Source organism: Schistocerca gregaria, chromosome 8, assembly GCF_023897955.1.
Source record: "Schistocerca gregaria isolate iqSchGreg1 chromosome 8, iqSchGreg1.2, whole genome shotgun sequence".
Classification (NCBI taxonomy): domain Eukaryota; kingdom Metazoa; phylum Arthropoda; class Insecta; order Orthoptera; family Acrididae; genus Schistocerca; species Schistocerca gregaria.
This window is the reverse complement of record NC_064927.1, coordinates 195967635-195990469: the sequence shown is the minus strand read 5'-3', so window position 1 is coordinate 195990469 and position 22835 is coordinate 195967635. Positions and strand designations below refer to the sequence as shown.

Below are 22835 nucleotides of genomic sequence, written 5' to 3'. Positions count from 1 at the left end.
GTGGCAAGATATCCTGTGCTTACATTTCAGCAAGATAACGCTCGCTCGCACTCTACTGCTTGTTTTCGTGCTTGACAAGCCCTACCTTGACCGGCAAGGTGTCCGGATTCCTCCCCGACTGATAACGTTAAGAACATTATGGGCAGGGCCTTCCAACTAGCTCGGGATTTTGACGATGTAACGCGCCAATCGGACAGAATTAGGCACGATATCCCTCAGGAGGACATACAACAAACTATCAATCAATCTCATACGGAATAATTGCTTGCATAAGGGCCAGAGATTGACCACTGGGTATTGGCTTGCCCAGTTTGTGAAGCTCGTTCTCTTCAATAAACCATCCAATTTTTCCGAACCTGTATCCGTAGTTTTGTCTGCACATGTACATCACACCTACTGATTTCAGTCTCACTCGGACAATTTATTTTAGAGCGTGTTTAGGGATAATAGTAAGAAGCGATGTAAACTTGGGCGATCACGTAAAATCAGTAGCAGCGAATATGAATGGTAGACATAGTTTTATTGGAGTAGTTCAAGAAAAAAAAAAACCACTTCATCTGGAAAGGAAATCATATACAAGACTGAGCTATTAATGCGTTGGTATTGATAGCTGCCGCTCATTAAACTTCTCTGTTTTTTGGATCATAACGACGATTTTGGCGGCGGTCTACCACAGGCAGTGTAGCCGCTAGCCAGTGGGAGTCAACCGCATGCACAGTCGCTCCTGCTCTTAATGTTTACATGTTGTTCTGCATGCTAACTAGTGTTCCTCATTGAGGACTGATGTCCTCGTCGTGTTACGTATAGGTGGTGCCTGTCATATCTGAAGAAATATTGCTTCTCTCTGCTTTCATGTTTGCGGGTTTGCGTCTACAGAGTCAGCACGTTTCTTATCTCTTATACAGTTAAGGAGTAGAAAGAAAACGGTGTTATGTGTGACCAAAGTACTGGTTGTGATGCGTGAAAGCCGCCCTGTGTGGCTGAGCGGTTCTAGGAGCTTCAGTCTGGAACGGCGCGACCGCTACTATCGCACGTTCGAATCCTGCCTTGGGCATGGGTGTGTGTGATGTTCTTAGGTTATCTAGGTTTAAGTAGTTCTAAGTTCTAGATGACTGATGACCTAAGCTGTTATGTCCCATAGTGCTCAGAGCCATTTGAACCATTTTTGATACGCGAAAACCTTATTCTCTGAGCAAGGCTTGTTATCGCGATTTAATTAGGTTTCTCGTATATAATGCTTTCTAACTTAGACTAGCGTCCATCACATTGATCTTAGTCCCTGTGTATAGTGGGTCAGCATTCGGAGTTACCGGTACATGCCCGACTTGTTTTAAGTCTACTTGGGAGAGGCAAACAGAAGCTAATTTTTAATGCTGATTGTTTTTATAGAAGTGCTATATCTGTATTAATCTTTTTTTAAATTGTGTGCTTTCTCTTAAAGGCCCACGTGTTGGAACGGTTACATGTTAAACTTTTGCCGGCCGCGGTGGTCTAGCGGTTCTAGGCGCTCAGTCCGGAACTGCGCGACTGCTACGGTCGCAGGTTCGAATCCTGCCTCGGGCATGGATGTGTGTGATGTCCTTAGGTTAGTTAGGTTTAAGTAGTTCTAAGTTCTAGGGGACTAATGACCACAGATGTTAAGTCTCATAGTGCTCAGAGCCATTTGAACCATTTTTTTGTTAAACTTTTAAAGTCTTGTTGTCATTTAAATGCTCATGTGTTAAATCGTCACAAACATTTTCAAGGTTACTGAGCCTGAGAGGGTCGTATCAGATTTGTCGCCGTGCGATTTGTGATGCATTTCTGTTGTTGTAACGTTGTGGATATATGATGTTTAGATTTTATCCTATGCGTGTTTTAGAGTTCTTAATCTGCGGTGAATGAAGGGACCGAGCGATGTCTGGGAGAAGCTCAAGCTTATCACATTATGTCAACGTTTGAGTAGTAAGCAAATGTATTTATTTCAGATCCTTAAACAGCGATTTAGTTCTGTCAATGTTTTCATTATTTATATTTTGTTAATATTGGTTATCTCACTATTTATCGAATTCCAAATTCAGTTGTGTCCCATTCTCATTATGGGATTAATTAATAACTTAATGCTGGATCTTATACTGCTAGTTTTGAACTGTTCAGTTTGTCAGTGTTGATTAAATGCCACTGAGGCGAATAAATGTTATCAGAAGTCCTGTTTCTTTTGCATTAAGCTCCTTACCTCTCCCAGGTCCATGCTACGGGCCACTTCAAAGACGCTAGAGTGACCAATTCTAGAATATTGTTCTACTTTCGGTGTCCGTAGTAAGTATGCATGACGACAGATATCTAGCTAATTCAGGGAATGGTTGCTAGGATCGTTACGGATCTGTATAGGCCTTATGAAAGTCTGACAGAAACACTGGAGCAACCTAGACAGAAATCCTTAGAAGAAAGATTATGCTATTGGGTAAATTTAGCGACATTGGTTTGGGAGAAGGCTGTGCTACTATTATGCTGCTACCGTTCCATATGCCGTGTAGGGATTATGATAATGAGGTAAGAGGGATCAAGGTACGTACAGAGACCTGCAGGCTGTCATTTTTGTTTAGTTTATTATGCAAATGGAATGGGGAACATAGGTGATAATATTGGTACGATGTACCCTCCGCCATGCACTGCAAAGTGTCTTATGGAAAATATATGTCGAGTGCATATGTGAGTAGGAAAGCAAATAAAAGCTTGAGAGTATCTGTGATATTTATAAATTTATTAACTCGTGCACTACTAGCTTAGTGGAATATTCTAAGTCAGTCAGATTGCATCAGATGTACAACTGGTACATAATGGTGCAAGTATGTGTGTGTGTTTGTTTTGATTCATCGACAATCTCGTCATTTTCGTCACTTGATGCAAAGCCGACGTCGAGATACTACAAACTCTCCCGTTAGTTCAAACACAACAGTGACATTGGAAGTGTGTATCCTATCGTTGAGTCCACTCACCAACCCGCCTTAGGCAGTTGGGCGAGGTGTGCCACGTCATGAAGCTCCCTGTGACGCACAAGCCGGCTCAGAGGGTGACGCACACAGTGGTGGAGTCTTCACCAGACCAGCCACGAGGCGGACACAGGCCTACAGCCTTACCTTCTCCCCTCGTGACAGCACGTACCAAGACTTGTAGAGGTGAGTCTCACCCTAGGGAATGAAACGTAGCAAAACTGAAAGCTCCACTCTGTATAATCCTATTCCTTATATGAGAACTACGTTTTTTTCCTTTTTTCTCTCCCTGTTCCGTATCTAGTAGATGAGAGGCGTGTTCAATATGTAACGATAATTTTGTAATCTCGGGTGTTTTCTCCGTCCATTTCGCCCGATTTTGTTGTTTCTCTGTTAATTAATATTTCTGAAGAGGATTTATATACACTACTGACCATTAAAATTGCTACACCACGAAGATGACGTGCTACAGACGCGAAATTTAACGGACAGGAAGAAGATGCTGCGATATGCAAATGATTTGCTTTCCAGAGCATTCACACAAGGTTGGCGCCGGTGGCGACACCAACAACATGCTGACATGAGGAAAGTTACCAACCGATTTCTCATACACAAACAGCAGTTGACCGGCGTTGCCTGGTGAAACGTTGTTGTGTTGCCTCGTGTAAGGAGGAGAAATGCGTACCATCGCGTTTCCGACTTCGATAAAGGTCGGGTTGTAGCCTATCGCGATTGCGGTTTATCGTATCACAACAATGCTGCTCGCGTAGGTCTAGATCCAATGACTGTTAGCAGAATATGAAATCGGTGGGTTCAGGAGGGTAATACGGAACGCCGAGGTGGATCCCAACGGCCTCGTATGACTAGCAGTCGAGATGACAGGCATATTATCCACATGGTTGTAACGGATCGTGCAAACACGTCTCGATCACTGAGTCAACAGATGGGGACGTTTGCAAGACAACAACCATCTGCACGAACAGTTCGACGACGGTTGCAGCAACATGGACTATCAGCTCGGAGACCATGGCTGCGGTTACCATTGACGCTGCATCACAGACAGGAGCGCCTGCGATGGTGTACTCAACGACGAACCTGGGTGCACGAATGGCAAACCGTCATCTTTTCGGATGAATACAAGTTCTGTTTACAGCATCATGAAGGTCGCATCCGTGTTTGGCGACATCGCGGTGAATGCACATTGGAAGCGTGTATTCGCCGTCGCCATACTGGCGTATCACCCGGCGTGATGGTATGGGGCGCCATTGGTTACAGGTGTTGGTCACCTCTTGTTCGCATTGACGGCATTTTGAACAGTGACGTTACATTTCAGACGTGTTACGACCCGTGGCTCTACCCTTCATTCAATCCCTGCGAAACCCTACATTTCAGCAGAATAATGCACGACCGCATGTTCCAGGTCCTGTACGGGCCTTTCTGGATACAGAAAATGTTCGACTGCTGCCCTGCCCAGCACATTCTCCAGATCTCTCACCAATTGCAAACCTCTGGTCAATGGTGCCCGAGCAACTGGCTCGTCACAATACGCCAGTCACTACTCTTGATGAACTGTGGTATCGTGTTGAAGCTGCATAGGCAGTCATAACTGTACACGCCATCCAAGCTCTGTTTGACTCAATGCCCAGGCGTATCAAGGCCATTATTACGGCCAGAGGTGGTTGTTCTGGGTACTGATATCTCAGGATCTATGCACCCAAATTGCGTGAAAATGCAATCAGATGTCATTTATAGTATAATATATTTGTCCAATGAATACCCGTTTATCATCTGGATTTCTTCTTGATGTAGCAATTTTAATGGCCAGTAGTATAGTATTAGCCGTATCGGATATATAGTCTGTTGTCAGCTGTCAATGAGCGTTTTGGTAGTATCAGCGGTTTTTTACACTGTCTGATAAAAAAAGTGAAGGGCCTAGACGGGGAGGAAATAACTACGCGAAACTTCACGAGTAGAGATGATATGAGACGATATTTCACTGGTTACAGAATCGAGTGAAATTTACAAAGAACTTGGCAGAATAAGTCCACTTGTCAACACGACGCTGCACCCACTCTACATGGACGCTGGCAGTGATCCGTTGTGAGGAGTGTCATAAAGCCGTTTTGTCCTCTGCAGATATAAAGTGGTCCACAACTGTTGCAACTGGTCCTTGATAACCTGGCTGTGGCACTGGAATGGAGTTGACTACCGAACTGGTAGCACTCATTTGATACTGGGGACGGATTTGAGGACCACAGGAGTACCTGAACACCACAGAGACTGTTCACAATGACACGTGCCATGTGTGCACGAGCATTTCCCCATTGAAACACAGTACCAAAGTACTGTCGTATTAGAGATAACCTATGAGGACGCAGACCTGACGTCATTCTCGATCCGATTCTTACACCATGATGCCAGGAGTAACATCGACGCACCTCTTCAAAGCATTGGAAGAATTGAATGTCTCCCCAGGGTGCCTCCATACACGCAGACGATAGTCGTCTGGGTAGTGCAGAGCTTCGATTTACGTCATTGTTCATCCGCACACTCTTCCAGGCTATGGCACTACTCCAAATGGAGCCATTTGTGCTGCAGTGTTACCGGCAGTCTACACACGGGACAGTAATTACAGGTCCGCCTGCTGCTAGTCTCTGATCAACAGTGTGGCCTGACAGAGAGTAGCCGGCCGGAGTGGCCGTGCGGTTCTAGGCGCTGCAGTCTGGAGCCGAGCGACCGGTACGATCGCAGGTTCGAATCCTGCCTCGGGCATGGGTGTGTGTGATGTCCTTAGGTTAGTTAGGTTTAAGTAATTCTAAGTTCTAGGCGCCTGATGACCTCATTAACTAAGTCGCATTGTGCTCAGAGCCATTTGAACCCTTTTTTTTTTTTTTTTTTTTTGACAGAGAGTGTATAGGAGGCTCTATTACTAGTTTTCGATGAGAGCCGCAGATGTGGAGAGATTACAGTGAGCTTGGCGCACAATACAGTGATCCTCCTTTATGGTCGACTAATGTGGTCAACCTTGTTGACGAGTATAGGTGCCCTGAAGTATCCATACGATTCAATATCGGGCCACTGCCACATGCGAATGCCCACAAATCAGGATATTGCACGGTTTGACCAGTCGCCCGGATGGAAACCCACATGGCGCTCATTTCAACGTCTGTCAACTGCTTCCTCACACTAGCAAGTTGCCTCTCCGTGTCCTTCTCCTTGATCACTCAACGTCTGACGTCGTTCACGCCCCGTATATACCCTGTCAGGCATAACACCGGCACTGGACACGAATAGCATTAAGTTAGCCCGGTGGCCGTTCTGTCACAGAGAATCGCAACCCTAATCACTTACATACGTGCCGATGATGTGTGCGTGTACGATGTTATGTTGACATTCGAGATTTTCTTCTGCGTGCTTCACTTGCCAAGCAGCGTAGTATTTTTTTTCTTTTCTTCCGCTCCCCGCTCCACATGTACCAAGTACGAGATAGTTCAAAAAGTAACAGGAATTTCCTAATTCCACGTATTCCATTAGTCCGACTAGCTATATTTTTTGTTTTTGTGTTCTTAAACATGTCTGAGAAAAATCTGTATAGCGTTTAGCCATTTCGAATATTTTGTGTTATCAACTGTCGACATGTATTTTCGTAGTAACTGCGATTATTTATTTTGTTGAAAAAATGGAGCAGAAAATTTGAACTAAATTTTGCACATCACAACGGAGTAAAGACAGCAAAATTATGTTAAATAAAGTTTTTGGCGAGTCTTTTATTAGTAACACAAAAGTTTACGCGTAGTCTTAGCATTCCGAAGAAGGTCGTGAAGATATTGAAGCCCAGTAGATTATCAACCAATGAAATTATGGAAAAAAGGGAAAGAAATGATTACGCTCGATCGCCGAAACCCAATCAGAGAAGTCAGTCATGATACTGGCGTATCAGTCGGCTCATGACATGATATTTTGTTGGGTGTTTTTGGTATGGAACGTGTGACAGCACACTTTGTTCCAAAATTGCTGAACTCCGAACAAAGTGGAGAAAGTAAGTTGCTCAGGAGTCGCTGAATGAAGTCAACAACGACGCCGAACTCTTGAAACGTGTCATAGCAAGTTATGAAATATGTTTTTACGGCTGTAATGTCAAAACCAAGGCTCAATCGTGGCAGTGGAAGCTTTCTGGATCGCCAGTACTGGTAAAAGCTTGCCCAGAGTTAAAGCTGCATGTCTAAACTTCCGCTACATAAAATATAACTCATCATTTAGTCCCTTTGAAGATTATACAGAACACAACTAAACAAAATAACTTCATGCTGTAATGTATGTATTTATTATCTAGTATTTCTTCGTTTCTTTTAATATTGGTAATGTTCTTACATTACCGTATTTTATAATTTCCTAAAAACCGTGTTGTGTACTTTTTTAAATGTGTGCTGTGGTAAAAAATTCAGTCAGTCTCGTTTGTTCATTCACTGAGTTACTTTAAAAGATTCACAAGAGGACCGTCATCACCAATTTCGTCAAGATTTATGGTGTGTGCGGGGCTTGGCCGGCAATGAAAGTGACACGAATCGGAACTCCAAATGGCCAAATGCTTACAAAAAAAAAAAAAAAAAGCAGTTTTGTTCCGGATAGGCCAAAGCATTAGCCATTTATGTTTGTGCTGATTTTCCCCAGCGATTGGCACAGCTTTTTGATCATATCGTTTACCTGGCGACAAATGTACACATCGTATGTTTGCATTAGCGGGTATTGGGCAATCACTTTAGCTCAGGACGACGGCAAACCTCCTTCATCCTGAAAAATCCCCTCTTATAATTGTGGATTTTACGTCTATTAACAGAAGAGATTTGCTCTTCTGCACATAGGGCTTCATCAGATCACTCGAAAATTTTTTGTACAAGGCTGTTGTGTAAGTGTCAATTTTACATGATTTTCAATACATTCTCGTATTACTACAAGCGAAGAAAATTGGCTTTATAATATCACAGACGTATTTTGTAGTCAAAGACGCCAAAGATATCAGACCGATAGCTTCGTTTATAATTTTTCTTTGGTTTGGCAATGTTTTCGATCTCTATGTTTCTTCCGCCCGTTACTATTATACTGCACACATAAAAATAAACTGAAGAGCCGGAGAAATTGGTACACCTGCCTAATATCGTGTAGGTCCCCCGCGAGCACGCAGAAGTGCTACAACACGTCGTGGCATGTACCTGACTAATGTCTGTAGTAGTGCTGGAGGGAATCGATACCATGAATCCTGCAGAGCTGTCCATAAATCCGTAAGAGTACGAGGAGGTGGAGACCTCCTCTGAACAGCACGTTGCAAGGCATCCCTGATATGCTCAATAATGTTCGTGTCTGGGGAGTTTGGTGGCCAGCGGAAGTGTGTTCCTGGAGCCACTCTGTAGCAATTCTGGATGTGTGGGGTATCGTATTGTCCTGTTGTAATTGTCCAAGTTCGTCGGAAGGCACAATGGACATGAATGGATGCTGGTGATCAGACAGGATACTTACGTGCGTGTGACATGTCAGAGTCGTATGTAGACGTATCAGGGGTCCCATGCCACTCCAACTGCAGGCGCCCCACACCATTACAGAACCTCCACCAGAATGAACAGTCCCTGCTGACATGCAGTGTCCATGGATTCATGTGGTTGTCTCCATACCCGTACACATCCATCCGCTCGATATGATTTTAAACGAAACTCGTCCGACCAGGCAACATGTTTCCACTCATCAACAATCCAATGTCGGCGAGGCATAAACCTTTGTGACGTGTAGTCATTAAGGGTACACGAGTGGGCCTTCGGCTCCGAAAGCCCATACCGAAGGTGTTTCTTTGAATGGTTCGCACGCTGACACTAATTGATGGCCCAGCACTGAAATCTGCAGCAATTTTCGGAGGAGTTGCACTTATGTCACGTTGAACGATTCTATTTAGTCGTCGTTGATCCCGTCCTTGCAAGATCTTCTTCCAGCCTCAGCGATATCGGAGATTTGATGTTTTACCGGATTCCTGATATTCACGGTACACTCGTGAAATGGTCGCACGAGAAAATCCCCACTTCGGCGCTACCTCGCGCCCCACCGCTCGTGCGACTACTACAACATCACGTTCAAATTCACTTAAATCTTGATAACCTGCCATTGTAGCAGCAGAAACCGATCTAACAACTGCTCCAGACACTTGTTCCTTTACATAGGCGTTGCCGATCGCAGACCATATTCTGCCTGTTTATATATCTCTGTATTTGAATACGCATGCCTATATCCGTTTCTTTGGCGCTTCAGTGCATATGCTGCTATGATCAGTCCTAATGGTCCATTTTGACCAGTAACATATTTTTGCCGTCAACACTCAACCGAAATTTTCGGAGCACAAGATCAAAAGCCAGTATTTTGCCGGAAGAATGTTTTGATAGAGTCATCGTGCTCTGGAAGAATGAAATTTTAAACCTTTAATTTTTCCATGCGTTACCATCTTGTTCTGTGTGGTAGAATAAAACCGTTTTTAATTCTGATTTTGGCAGTAGACACAGGCATTTTGATGCTGTGACGCCTCGTGTGCATTACTAATTCAGCAGCTGTTGAAGCAGGATATCACTTGCATACTTTTGTTGTTCGCTTGCGAACACAATGTGGTTAGTGTCCTCTTGCTCTTCGCTCTCACAAGGCGGCAAATCCGCCTTCCCAGTTCTATCCAGATCTTATTCAAACCGTTCACAATCGTAAGGGTGTTACTGTTATGTACAATTTGTGGCATGATTCGTTTAGTATGCCATTGGCATGCAACTATCTTCATCTCTGGGCGACTACTACTGTCCACATCCATTGGAATCTGCTTACTCTAGTCAAACCTTCGTCTTTATCTACAATTTTTTCCCCTTAAACTTCCCTCTATCACCTGTTTGATGATTTCCTGTATATCAGGATATGTCCCAGCAACTGATCCCTTCTTTTATTTCACATGTGACATTAATTTATTTTCTCCTTTTTCGATTCAGTGTTGGTTCACCCATCTAACTCGAGCACTATTCTATCGCAACACTTGTGAACAGCTCTGTGCAGTTTGTCATCCACGCTTCACTTACATATAAGGCTACGCTCCAGATAAACACTTCCAAAAAACTCTTCCCAACATTTAATCTTACTTATGAAACGCTTTCATTGCTATTTTCAGTTTATATCGTAAGTTATTTTGCTGCCCGAATATCTTATCCGTTACTCTTAGCGTCCTATTTCTTGATGTACTTCCCTGAGGATCGCCTGATATAATTCGACTATACTCTTATACAGTAGAGGTGCATGTCTGCAGGAAACGTACTGACGGAAAAAATCGCTGCCCAAGAAAGAATTGTGCGACGTAAATGAGAGTTTCTACATCTAAAGGTGATGTTTATTCAAATTTCTCACCAGTTGCACAAGATTGCCGCTAGTAGTGCCATTATAAGGATGCAAATAAGATTTGCTATAAATACAGACTGTAACCATGATGAGCGTCAGTTACCTTGGAGACTGGACGTGCTAAGCTGATAATAGTCAAGGCGCCATTATCAACTGCTCACTGACTTTTAGCGAGGTAGCATAATAGGCGTACGAAAAACTCGATGTTCCTTTTGTGATACTGCAAAGAGATTTGGCAGGAATGTAGCCACTATACAGTGCTCACGAGAATGTACGGTCACAATATGACCGGGCCCCGGATGGCCACTTGGCATTACCAAGACGGTAGATAATCGTGTTCGGCGTATGGCTCTGGAGCATCGCACTGCAACAGCAATCTGAGCAGCAGTTGGCACCACCGCAACACAACGAACTGTTACAAATTGCTTACTTCAGGGACAGCACCGAACCAAACGCCCTATTGTGTACATTCCACTGTTCCGAAACAACCACCATTTGCGATTTCAGCTGTGTCAAGTGAGACAGAGTGGAGGTCTGATGTGTTTTCTGATGAAGTCTCGTTCTGCCTCGGTGCCAGTGATAGCCGTATGCAGCTTAGAAGGAGGGTAGTTGAGGGCCTGCAATCAATCTATTTACATGCTAGAAACACTGAATGTATATATGAAGATAGTAACTGTTCTCGAAGGAACAGATACCATCGATGACAGTGAAAATTCTCTAGAATAAATGATAATTAATTGACACCCTCAGCTGTCGACAGGTGTTGTTGATATACCTCGATGGGCACAGCTGAAAATGTGTGCCCCGACTGGGACTCGAACCCGGGATCTCCTGCTTACATGGCAGTATCTGTTCCTTCGGGAACAGTTACTATATTCATATACAGTTAAAGGCTACCCGGCCATTGACCTTTGTGCTAATGCTCACAGGTTGCCCGAACTCTTACGGGAATTATCACCTTAGCGGGCGCGAGTAATGAGTGGATGGGCGAAAATCTATTAGGAGCATTACGTATGTAGATTGTGGACAGTTGGGAATGTGGGCCTCACGGGAAGCGTGCAAGAGATAAGTTCCTGCAGTCTCGCTATTCATCTGTGTCCTCGGTGGCTCAGATGGATAGAGCGCCTGCCATGTAAGCAGGAGATCCTGGGTTCGAGTCCCGGTCGGGGCGCCCATTTTCAGCTGTCCCCATCGAGTTATATCAACCCCACCTGTCAGCAGCTCAGGGTTTCAGTTAATTGTCTTTTACACTGGGTGTGTACCTGGAGTTGCGGTCTGAGGTGCTATTTCGTATGACAGCAAGAGTACACTCGCAGTTCTCCCACGCGCCCTGCCTACATATTTGTACGCCAGTTTGGTGACTTCACCTGTTGCGCTGCATTTCATCAACAGCGTCCCGTCCCTGTATCGACCGAACAAGTGCACCAGGCATGGGATTCCACCCCACAATCTGACACCCGGCTGCTGTAGGACACAATACATGAACGTTTGTGTGCTTGTTCAACATTCTGGCGGTTACACCTGTTACTAGAGTACCATCATTTCACATTTTGTTGTGGCTTACCCCGCTTACGTTAACCTGTGATTTTGCAATATTAATCACTTAAATATCTCATCTAGACAAATGTATTCTCGAAATTTCATTACTCTGCATTTACTCTTTGGTGCTGCGAGTTTTTTCTGTCAGTGTATAACGGTACTGGATCCCTCTTGATCTCAGCGGTTCGAAGTACAAACATTGCAATGCCGTGTTGGTTGATATTACACGGGCAGATCCGCCAATAACAATAACCCAAAGTTTTGCATCTGCAACAACTTAAAATGCTGCTGCCCTTCTTCGGTAACCGATTAATTTCGGCTCTCCACAGGTAGCTCTCCGACGTGGTTTCACCAACGCAACGGCACAGCTACCTTTATCGTTGAAGCACGCAACTCAGACCACTGTGGCTGGGTCCATGGTTTGTGAAGCATTATAGAGGGTATTTAATATTAATATCAGGTAATGGATATTGTTGCCTGCAAATAACGTTGGTTTTTGGTTTTTTGGGGGAAGAGACCAAACTGCGAGGTCATCGGTCTCGTCGGTTTAGGGATGGACGGGGAAGGAGGTCGGCCGTGCCCTTTCAAAGGAACCATCCCGGCATTTACCTGGAGCGATTTAGGGAAATCACGGAACTCCTAAATCAGGATGGCAGGACGCGGGATTGAACCTGCAAATAACGCTTAGAGTACCGCTTAGGATAAATACTTGACATATATTACGAGCGAAGAACGATACACAGATCGCTAAGCGATCAAAGAAGTTCGCACCAATGAAGTCAAATAAGAATTGTTGGAGAGTTGTATGGTACTCGTGAGACTGAGAGAAGTCTCCACTGCTGCCGAGTGCGTTATGCGTACACGACCGTTCCGTCATAACGCGTGACGAAAGCTAATGGGTAGTGACATCACGGAGCTGAACCCGTTGGCAATGCCGTTTGCCTTGGGACTGGCTGTTCGCTATGGCACAGCTGAAGCTGATGCGGCGTTATGTTTAACAGACCTGCGGAGGTCGCAGTCACACGTATTTCATTCACTATTATCTGTCTAGTTGCTTTAACGTTTTACTCCATTTCTACCTATTTTTACAGATAATTTTCAGTCAAGAGCAGTGAAACTGCTATACAGAAATCGTATATACAATATTTCAAATAAAGTTGAACAGTACAGAGAACGTGCCAAACCACAGTTACACTCTCATCAACGTTTTAAAGCTCCGGCTATGTGCGTGAAATTATCAAATAATTGTCTATCATCTCCCATATACGCTATCTGACCAAAAGTATCCGAACAGCACAATGTAATGCGGACCTGATGTCGCGAAAGGCACACAAGCCAGTGGAAAAGGAATCGGGGAGCATAGTGCTGTCAGTACAGAAGCAGTAATGGCAGAACTGATCGGTAAGGACAGCTCAGTAACTTCGAACGTGGACCTGTGATTGGGTGTCAGTCCAAGTCGACTATTGCTGATGCGACTGTGAAGTGGAAACGCAAAGGATGGAAGAGCGCCAAAAGTTGCAGGATATTCTTTTAAAGCATTCTGAAGTATTTATCAATGCATCGGGAACCATGTCCAGTTTTGTTTACGACTTCCAAGTAAAACCGCGTGATACATTTAAGGCAAAACATTATTTCATTCCGTTCATCTATAGAAATCAAGTTAAGCAAGAACTTCAGGCTATGTTAGACCAAGGTATTATTGAACCAGTCGTTAGTCAATATATTAACCATCTTCACATTGTTAACAAGAAAGATGGCTCACTTCGCCTTGTGTTGGATTCACGTCAGATCGACGAAATCATCATTACTGAAACCGATCGTCCGCAAACGCTGGAAGAGTTTTGGCAAACATTTCACGGAACGTCAATCTATTCCACTTTGGACCTAAAATATGGATTGTGGCAAATTCAGTTGCATCCTAACTGCCGAATGTTTCAATAACTGCTACCAATTTTGTAAACTGCCTTTTGGTTTAACACTTAGCTCCGCTGCTTTCATTCGTGCGATGAATACTGTTCTTGCATTAAAAGACAGAATCACCATTTACATTGACGGCATTCTAATTGCAGAACCTTCTTGGTCGGAACATAATTCTGTTCTACGCATTGCAAACTTTTCTTGCAGAAGGTGTTACCGTGAACCTCAGTAAATCTCATTTTGGTCAGGCTTCCATTATATTCCTAGGTCACGTAATTTCGGCTGACGGCATTATGCCCGATCCTGATAAACCACAGGCTATCCGTGAAATTTCAATTCCGTCTACCAAAAACAACTTCGCAGCTTCCTCTGTTTGATCAATTTTTTCCCTTTTTCATACACCACTCTGCACTAGATATCCCTAGATTATGTCATCTTACTGGCAAAAATACTATCTGGTCGTGGGATGACCAAGCACTGTCCGAGTTTCTTACCACATCCTGACCCGACAAAGAATTTTTCGATTACTACAGACAGCTCCAAGATTGCTCTTGGTGTCCATGTATTTCAGGAAATGGAGGAAAATGGGACAACTGTTAAGAAAAACATCGCCTCTGCCAGTCGCATCCTCACATCGTCTGAAAGAAATTATTCTATCACTGAACTCGAATCATTACGTGTTGTTTGAGCTTTCTCTAAATTTCGCCACTTTCTCTACGGCAGACACACAACAGTATACACAGATTACAGAGCTGTTCAGTTTGTGTTTTCAGCTAAATTCACACATTATAGACTTAGTCGTTGGACACTTCATTTCAGGAATTTGATTTTACGATCATCCATATCCCAGGAACCCAGAATACTGTAGCAGACGCACATTCATGTTCACTGTCCAGTAATCAGCAAGAAATAGTCCCTAATTTCTGTCAAACTAATTTCAGCCTTCTCTATTAATCAGGTAACTTTTGAAAATTTTATTTCGGCATCGTTAAAAGACAACGCCAGAGAGCAGAGCAAAGACGACGTCTAAAAAGAGATCAAACGTCTCTGGCGTAGGGTGACCATACGTACCGATTAATCGGGATTGTCCCGTTTTTTGAGGCTCAAAAATTTGTCCCGACCTTTTTTTTTTTTAAAAAAAAAAAAAAACAAGCAATTTGTCCCGATTTTCAAGGATTATTTTCAGACATGTACAAAGTGGTTAAAATATTTTCTGAGTGTCGATTTTATAAACTATCAATTGAAACTGACATTCCGTAAGTTGGTACCCCCTGATAATGTACAGCTTAAGCACTATAATTGTTGCCTACTCTTATTTTCTTTGCTTTTGCTTGCCATTGTTGTCAGCACTCAGTATCAGTTTCTTGAAGTGCTAGCACGTCGTGGCGATGCCGAAACGAAAATCAAAGTTTTCGGAAGAACTTCAGAGGAAATTTCCTTGCCCCACTGCTATAGACAATGACTGTTCAGCAAAATGTATGTAACTGTGCTGCATCCGTTTCTCATGGTGATGCTGCAGATCTCAAGAATCATATGGAATTAGAGAAACACAGGAAGAATCTTCGATCGGCAGGTTCCTCGCACAAAATGACGAGATATTTTGTAACTTCAAATACACAGGAACAGAAAAACGTAGGTGCAGCAGAAGGAACCCTGTCATTCCATGTTGTTAAACACCACCAAAGCTATCGTTCTAATGACTGCAGTGTTCAACTAAGCAAACAAAAAAATTCCTGATTCTAAGACTGCAGAAAATGTTTCGTGTGGAAGAACAAAGTGTGACGCAATTATCAACAACGTTATAGCTCCGCATTCCCAGAAACAGGTAATAGCTCCTGTAAGCAGTGCAAAATACTTTTCAATATCTACTGACGCTAGCAATCATGGACATCAGAAAATTTTTCGTGTGATAGTTCAGTATTTTCCTGTAAGTGAGGGTGGACTGCAGACGAAATTGCTTGATCTTGATGAATTGCAGAACGAAAAGTCCGAAACAATTTCCAATTATCTTTCTCATGTTATACAGTCATTCAGTATCATCTGAAAGTATGTTGCATTTGGTGCAGACAATACTGTAATTTTGAGGGGTTAATGAAGAAAGAGGGTAATAATGTTTTCACACATCTGAAAGAAAAATTAAAAAACTCTGGCATTGTTGTCATAGGTTGTCCAGCACATGTTCAGAACACACTTCAAAGTGCTTGTGATGTTTTACCTGTTGACATTGACTGCATTGTCATGAAGTTGTACAACCATTTTCATATTTTTTCTATTCGTGTTGCAGAACTCACTGAATTCTGTGAATTTGTTGGTGTCACTTACAAAAATTTACTTTCCTTTTCTAAAACAAGGTGGCTTTCATTGTTGCCAGCCATAGAAAGAATCTTGAAAATGTATGAACCTTTGAAATCTTACTTTTTGTCACAGTCTAACTCAAAGCGCCGTGCAATCTTAAAGAGTTTTTTCAGTGATCCCATAAATGAATGTTATTTACTTTTTGTACATTCACAAATGAGTGTTTTCCAACAATCCATTCTGAGTATTGAGAAACAGAATAACCCCATATGTGAAGTATTAGCAGTCTTAAATAAAGCTTTGACAAGTCTAAATTCAAGGAAACATGAACATTTTGTACCATTAAGTGTAAAAAAAAAAAAAAAAAACTGCTGAATGATTGTGATGACCAGTCTGTTAAGAAATTTGACATAGCAGTATCAACCTTTTTATGATGCTTCAGTAGACTATTTATCCTCATGGTACAGGGAATAGCTGAGTTTTCTATATTCTCATGGATGATGCTCACAGAACCACCAGAATGGTCAGTAGTTGAAAATACTTTAATGTGGCTAACTGAAAAGGGCATTCTAGTAGATGACAACCTCTTATCTGATGAAGTAGTTCATATACAGTCATTTGTAAAACAACAAGTAGAAACAGACAGTGAACAATGGAATCAGTTGATGGTACATGAGTAATGGTGTAGGTTTTTCAGATCTTGCCAGTGTAATGAACAGTTCAGAGAATCGCTTAATATAGCGCAGTAGTTCTTTTCACTCCCGGCCCACAATGCATATGTTGTAAGAGTTTTCAGCTTACTATCGTCACAGTGGACAGATGAGAGGAATAGATTTACAGTGAGGAGCGTTAAGTGTATTTTACTGACCTGTTTAAACTTCAGTAAATACAGTTGCACTGACTTCTATTCGTACCTATTAGGCAAACCTGAGTTGCTGAGTGAAATTTCATCTTCGAAGAAATATGATTGCAGTGTGGATTCCACGAAACCATAAATTCCTTGTGTTCACTAAGAACTGTTTTTGCAGTGAGTGTTACTGTATGTCTTTCTACATTCTGTGTTATAAATGTTACATTTCTTAATAAGTAAATTTCTGAAAACTTGAAAGGTACTTCTTTCTGGTCTTTCCATTCTTTATTTGGTTTTGTACACACACACACACACACACACACACACACACACACACACTCAAATATCAGTGAAGGCTATATTTGCAAAGGAAGAAGAAATGTTAGCATTAAAAGTGATATTTAACGAGAAATAAAAATTGTCCCACTTTTTGGCCAAGAAAATGTATGAAAGTCCCACTTTAGTCCGAAGAAAATATGGTCACCCTACTCTGGAGTGACACGAGCCAGACAACAATCAGAACTTGCTACACCTTACACAATAACATTCTGTTTCGCCGCGCTCGCACTGACAGCGATAACTGGACTCTCTGCATGCCAGAACAACTTGTCGCTAAATTAATCTAGTATACGCATTTGAGTATACTATAGAACTCGCAAATGCATTTTGATCCTACGACAGAACTGTTATTTCACAAACATGAAAAAGCGTATCCGCCGAGTCTTGGAGACTTGCAAAATTTGCCAAAAAGCTGAATCTTCTACAGTATTTCACATTGCCTCTCCGTACTCCATTGTACCCATGATATTAAGACGTACGGCAGCTGATAATCTATTTGGATCCATTCCAAAAGGTTTCTGTTACATATTCGTTGCTGTAGAACTAACTTCGAAATTTATATCTAGAGCTGCTAGAACTGTTTCTAATGCTTTTACTAAACATTTTTTGCCTCAAGTTGGATACGTTCAGAAGGCAATCTCCGACAATGGACCGCAATTACGATCAGTAATATGGAAATGCACACTGCAAGCTAGAAATATTACATTTATTTTTATTTCCAGATATCATGCTTCTTCCAACCCATCACAGTGCATCATGAAAGAGACTGGAAAACTTTGTAATATGTACTGTCACATAAAAACATATCGACTGGGAGAAGCACATTCCAGATACTCAGGACGTCATTGATTCCATACCAAACGACTACCATGCTTTCGCCGTATTTTGTGTTGAAAAGCATAGGTCCACTTAACAAAATTCGTGAAATTGTTTCTTTTCGTACATGCATCCACCCTCCGTCGCATGGAATCCCTGATGCGCTGATGCAGCCCTGGAAAATGGCGTATTGGAGGGGTATCTGTTGAGAGGCCAGACAAACGTGTGGTTCCTGAAGAAGGGCAGCAGCCTTTTCAGTAGTTGCAGGGGCAACAGTCTGGATGATTGACTGATCTGGCCTTGTAACATTAACCAAAACGGTCTTGCTGTGCTGGTACTGCGAACGGCTGAAAGCAAGGGGAAACTACGGCCGTAATTTTTCCCGAGGGCATGCAGCTTTACTGTATGATTAAATGATGATGGTGTCCTCTTGGGTAAAATATTCCGGAGGTAAAATAGTCCCCCGTTCGGATCACCGGGCGGGGACTACTCAAGAGAACGTCGTTATCAGGAGAAAGAAAACTGGCGTTCTACGGATCGGAGCGTGCAATGTCAGATCCCTTAATCGGGCAGGTAGGTTAGAAAATTTAAAAAGGGAAATGGATAGGTTAAAGTAAGATATAGTGGGAATTAGTGAAGTTCGGTGGCAGGAGGAACAAGACTTATGGTCAGGTGACAACAGGGTTATAAACACAAAATCAAATAGGGGTAATGCAGTAGTAGGTTTAATAATGAATAGGAAAATAGGAAGGCGGGTAAGCTACTACAAACAGCATAGTGAACGCATTATTGTGGCCAAGATAGATACGAAGCCCACACCTACTACAGTAGTACAGGTTTATATGCCAACTAGCTCTGCAGATGACGAAGAAATTGAAGAAATGTATGATCAAATAAAAGATATTATTCAGATAGTGAAGGGAGATGAAAATTTAATACTCATGGGTGACTGGAATTCGAGTGTAGGAAAAGGGGGAGAAGGAAACGTAGTAGGTGTATATGGATTGGGGATAAGAAATGAAAGAGGAAGCCGCCTGGTAGAATTTTGCACAGAGCACAACTTAATCATAGCTAACACTTGGTTCAAGAATCATAAAAGAATGCTGTATACATGGAAGAAGTCTGGAGATACTGACAGGTTTCAGATAGATTATATAATGGTACGACAGAGATTTAGGAACCAGGTGTTAAATTGTAAGACATTTCCAGGAGCAGATGTGGACTCTGACCACAATCTATTGGTTATGACCTGTAGATTAAAACTGAAGAGACTGCAAAAAGGTGGGAATTTAATGAGATGGGACATGGATAAACTAAAAGAACCAGAGGTTGTACAGAGTTTCAGGGAGAGCATAAGGGAGCAACTGACAGGAATGGGGGAAAGGAACACAGTAGAAGAAGAATGGGTAGGTATGAGGGATGAAGTAGTGAAGGCAGCAGAGGATCAAGTAGGTAAAAAGACGAGGGTTAGTAGAAATCCTTGGGTAACAGAAGGAATATTGAATTTAATTGATGAAAGAAGAAAATAACAAAAATGCAATAAGTGAAGAAGGCAAAAAGAAATACAAACGTCTCAAAAATGAGATCGACAGGAAGTGCAAAATGGCTAAGCAGGGGTGGCTAGAGGACAAATGTAAGGATGTAAAGGCTTATCTCACGAGGGGTAAGATAGATACTGCCTACAGGAAAATTAAAGAGACCTTTGGGGAAAAGAATATCAAGAGCTCAGATGAAAATGTAGCTCTAAGCAAAGAAGGGAAAGCAGAAAGGTGGAAGGAGTATATAGAGGGTCTATACACGGGCGATGTTCTTGAGGACAATATTATGGAAATGGAAGAGGATGTAGATGAAAACGAAATGGGAGATACGATACTGCGTGTAGAGTTTGACAGAGCTGTGAAAGACCTGAGTAGAAACAAAGGCCCCCGGAGTAGACAACATTCCATTGGAACTACTGACGGCCTTGGGAGAGCCAGTCCTGCCAAACTCTAGCATCCGGTGAGCAAGATGTATGAAAGAGGCGAAATACCCTCAGACATCAAGAAGAATATAATAATTCCAATCCCAAAGAAAGCAGGAGGTGTTGACAGATGTGAAAATTACCGAACTATCAGTTTAATAAGTCACAGCTACAAAATACTTGCGCGAATTCTTTACAGACGAATGGAAAAACTAGTAGAAGCCGACCTCGGGGAAGATCAGTTTGGATTCCGTAGAAAAATGTTCGAACACGTGAGGCAATACTGACTCTACGACTTATCTTAGAAGCTAGATTAAGGTAGGGCAAATCTACGTTTCTAGCCTTTGTAGACTTAGAGAAAGCTTTTGACAATGTTGACTGGAATACTCTCTTTCAAATTCTAAAGGTGGCAGGGGTAAAATATAGGGAGCGAAAGGCTATTTACAATTTGTACAGAAACCAGATGGCAGTTATAAGAGTCGAGGGACATAAAAGGGAAGCAGTGGTTGGGAAGGGAGTGAGACAGGGTTGTAGTCTCTCCCCGATATTAATCAATCTGTATATTGAGCAAGCAGTAAAGGAAACAAAAGAAAAATTCGGAGTAGGTATTAAAATCCATGGAGCAGAAATAAAAACTTTTAGGTTCGCCGATGACATTGTAATTCTGTCAGAGACAGCAAAGGACTTGGAAGAGCAGTTGAACGGAATGGATAGTGTCTTGAAAGGAGGATATACGATGAACATCAACAAGAGCAAAACGAGGATAATGGAATGTAGTCGAATTAAGTCGGGTGGTGCTGAGGGAATTAGATTAGGAGATGAGACACTTAAAGTAGCAAAGGAGTTCTGCTATTTGGGGAGCAAAATAACTGATGATGGTCGAAGTAGAGAGGATATAAAATGTAGACTGGCAGTGGAATGGAAAGCGTTTCTGAAGAAGAGAAATTTGTTAACATCGAGTCTAGATTTAAGTGTCAGGAAGTCATTTCTGAAAGTATTTGTATGGAGTGTAGCCATGTATGGAAGTGAATCATGGACGATAAATAGTTTGGACAAGAAGAGAATAGAAGCTTTCGAAATGTGGTGCTAGAGAAGAATGCTGAAGATTAGATGTGTAGATCACATAAATAATGAGGAAGTATTGAGTAGGATTGTGGAGAAGAGAAGTTTGTGGCACAACTTGACCAGAAGAAGGGATCGGTTGGTAGTACAAGTTCTGAGGCATCAAGGGATCACCAATTTAGTATCGTAGGGCAGCGTAGAGGGTAAAAATCGTAGAGGGAGACCAAGAGATGACTACACTAAGCAGATTCTGACGGATGTGGGTTGCAGTGGGTTGTGGGAGATGAAGAAGCTTGCACAGGATAGAGTAGCATGGAGAGCTGCATCAAACCAGTCTCAGGACTGAAGACCACAACAACAACAACATATTTATATATTATCTGTGCCCATTATTGCATGTAAGACATTTTTGATCAGTGCCTCTTTCGATAATCTGTAAATTCAGAAGACTTCTTCACATTTTTTCCAGAAATGAAAGCCCATCAAAAACTCCATGGAGTAGCGAGACTGAAGAACAGGCCACACTATGGAGTTGCAGTGTTCCTGTTGGCGGCCTGGGTAGTTCCGGTCGCCAGATGTTCGCTGGTGAAAATACCCAAGTGCTGCCCTCTGCACCAGCAGCTGTCCTACGACTTTGATTCATGCATCGATTACGAGTAAGTAACACATAATTTTGCTACAATGTACGATATTAAATATAAGCGAACCATTAGCAATTCTGTGAGCTTCCAAGCTATTGTTATATGGTATGGCATTCCATAGCACATGCCAGAGACTGAGATCATGAAAGTATTCTGCAGAAAAACTATGTCTGAAGCGAAAGTGCCCACTTACAGCAACACTGTAGATCACGAATCCATTAGCATGCATTGTTTGTATAAGTGCCCGCAGCTTTGAACCTACAACTAAAATTCTGTTAGTACACTGTTTCCAACTTTTTATCTTGAAGTCGCAGTTTTAAGATCCAGTACTCTGTTTCTTCAGGCAATCAGCGTGCTCATCTTTCGTCAAGAGATATACATATTCCACTGGCTGACATTCGTAGTGTAGTGAGTTTTAGTAAATACCATCTCATATTGTTAAGACTTGTGTTTATGTTTGTGAAACAGGTTCTCCTTGGACTGACCCATACTGTCGCCTCTTTAACATTGGCACTTTGTTCGCTAGTGCAGTGCTAACGTGGTGAACTGGACTGAGTCTGTTGCCTGTCTTGATAATGAGATTTGCTTTCGTCATTGTTTCCCGATTTTGCTTGGGCGGAAAATTCTGCATTCTTTCTGTTGAGAAGAACATGAATCCTTTCCCCAATTAAAGATTATGCACCATCTTTAATGGCCAAGTTGTTGATGAGTCATTTTCCCTAAATTCATTTCCTTCTTTCCATCTTAACATTTGGACCTTTCTTTCCAAAAAACCCTGAACACTTCCAATGGTCACATTTTTCCATAAAAAATGCGTACAATTTCAACGCTGAGACTACAGGACGATTTCTATGATCGTCAATTTTATGTCTCATATACTTCTCGGAGAATCCATCATAACACTGAATTTCACCATTTATAATCATAAATCGCTTCGCCTCATAGGGGAAGCACTCAGGTCAATCTTGAAAGTGAAATCAAATGTCGTGTGACGAGGGTGTCGCATCGGGTACACCAGTCGCCTGGTGCAAGGCTTTATG

General features: G+C 42.3%; 1 protein-coding gene and 1 non-coding gene across 3 annotated transcripts in view; both read left to right on the top strand.

The window, feature by feature from the left end:
* LOC126284536 (probable G-protein coupled receptor Mth-like 4) overlaps nucleotides 1-22835 on the top strand; it is a 242076-nt gene that overhangs the window by 53064 nt on the left and 166177 nt on the right. For both annotated transcript variants that reach the window (XM_049983535.1, XM_049983536.1), the window contains exon 2: nucleotides 21624-21810. In XM_049983535.1, the coding sequence (XP_049839492.1) occupies nucleotides 21626-21810 (185 nt within the window). In that variant the 5' untranslated portion in view covers nucleotides 21624-21625. The remainder of the gene's footprint in view (nucleotides 1-21623; nucleotides 21811-22835) is intronic.
* Trnat-ugu (transfer RNA threonine (anticodon UGU)) lies at nucleotides 11474-11547 on the top strand. Its single transcript has one exon. It is a non-coding gene; the product is annotated as a tRNA-Thr (tRNA).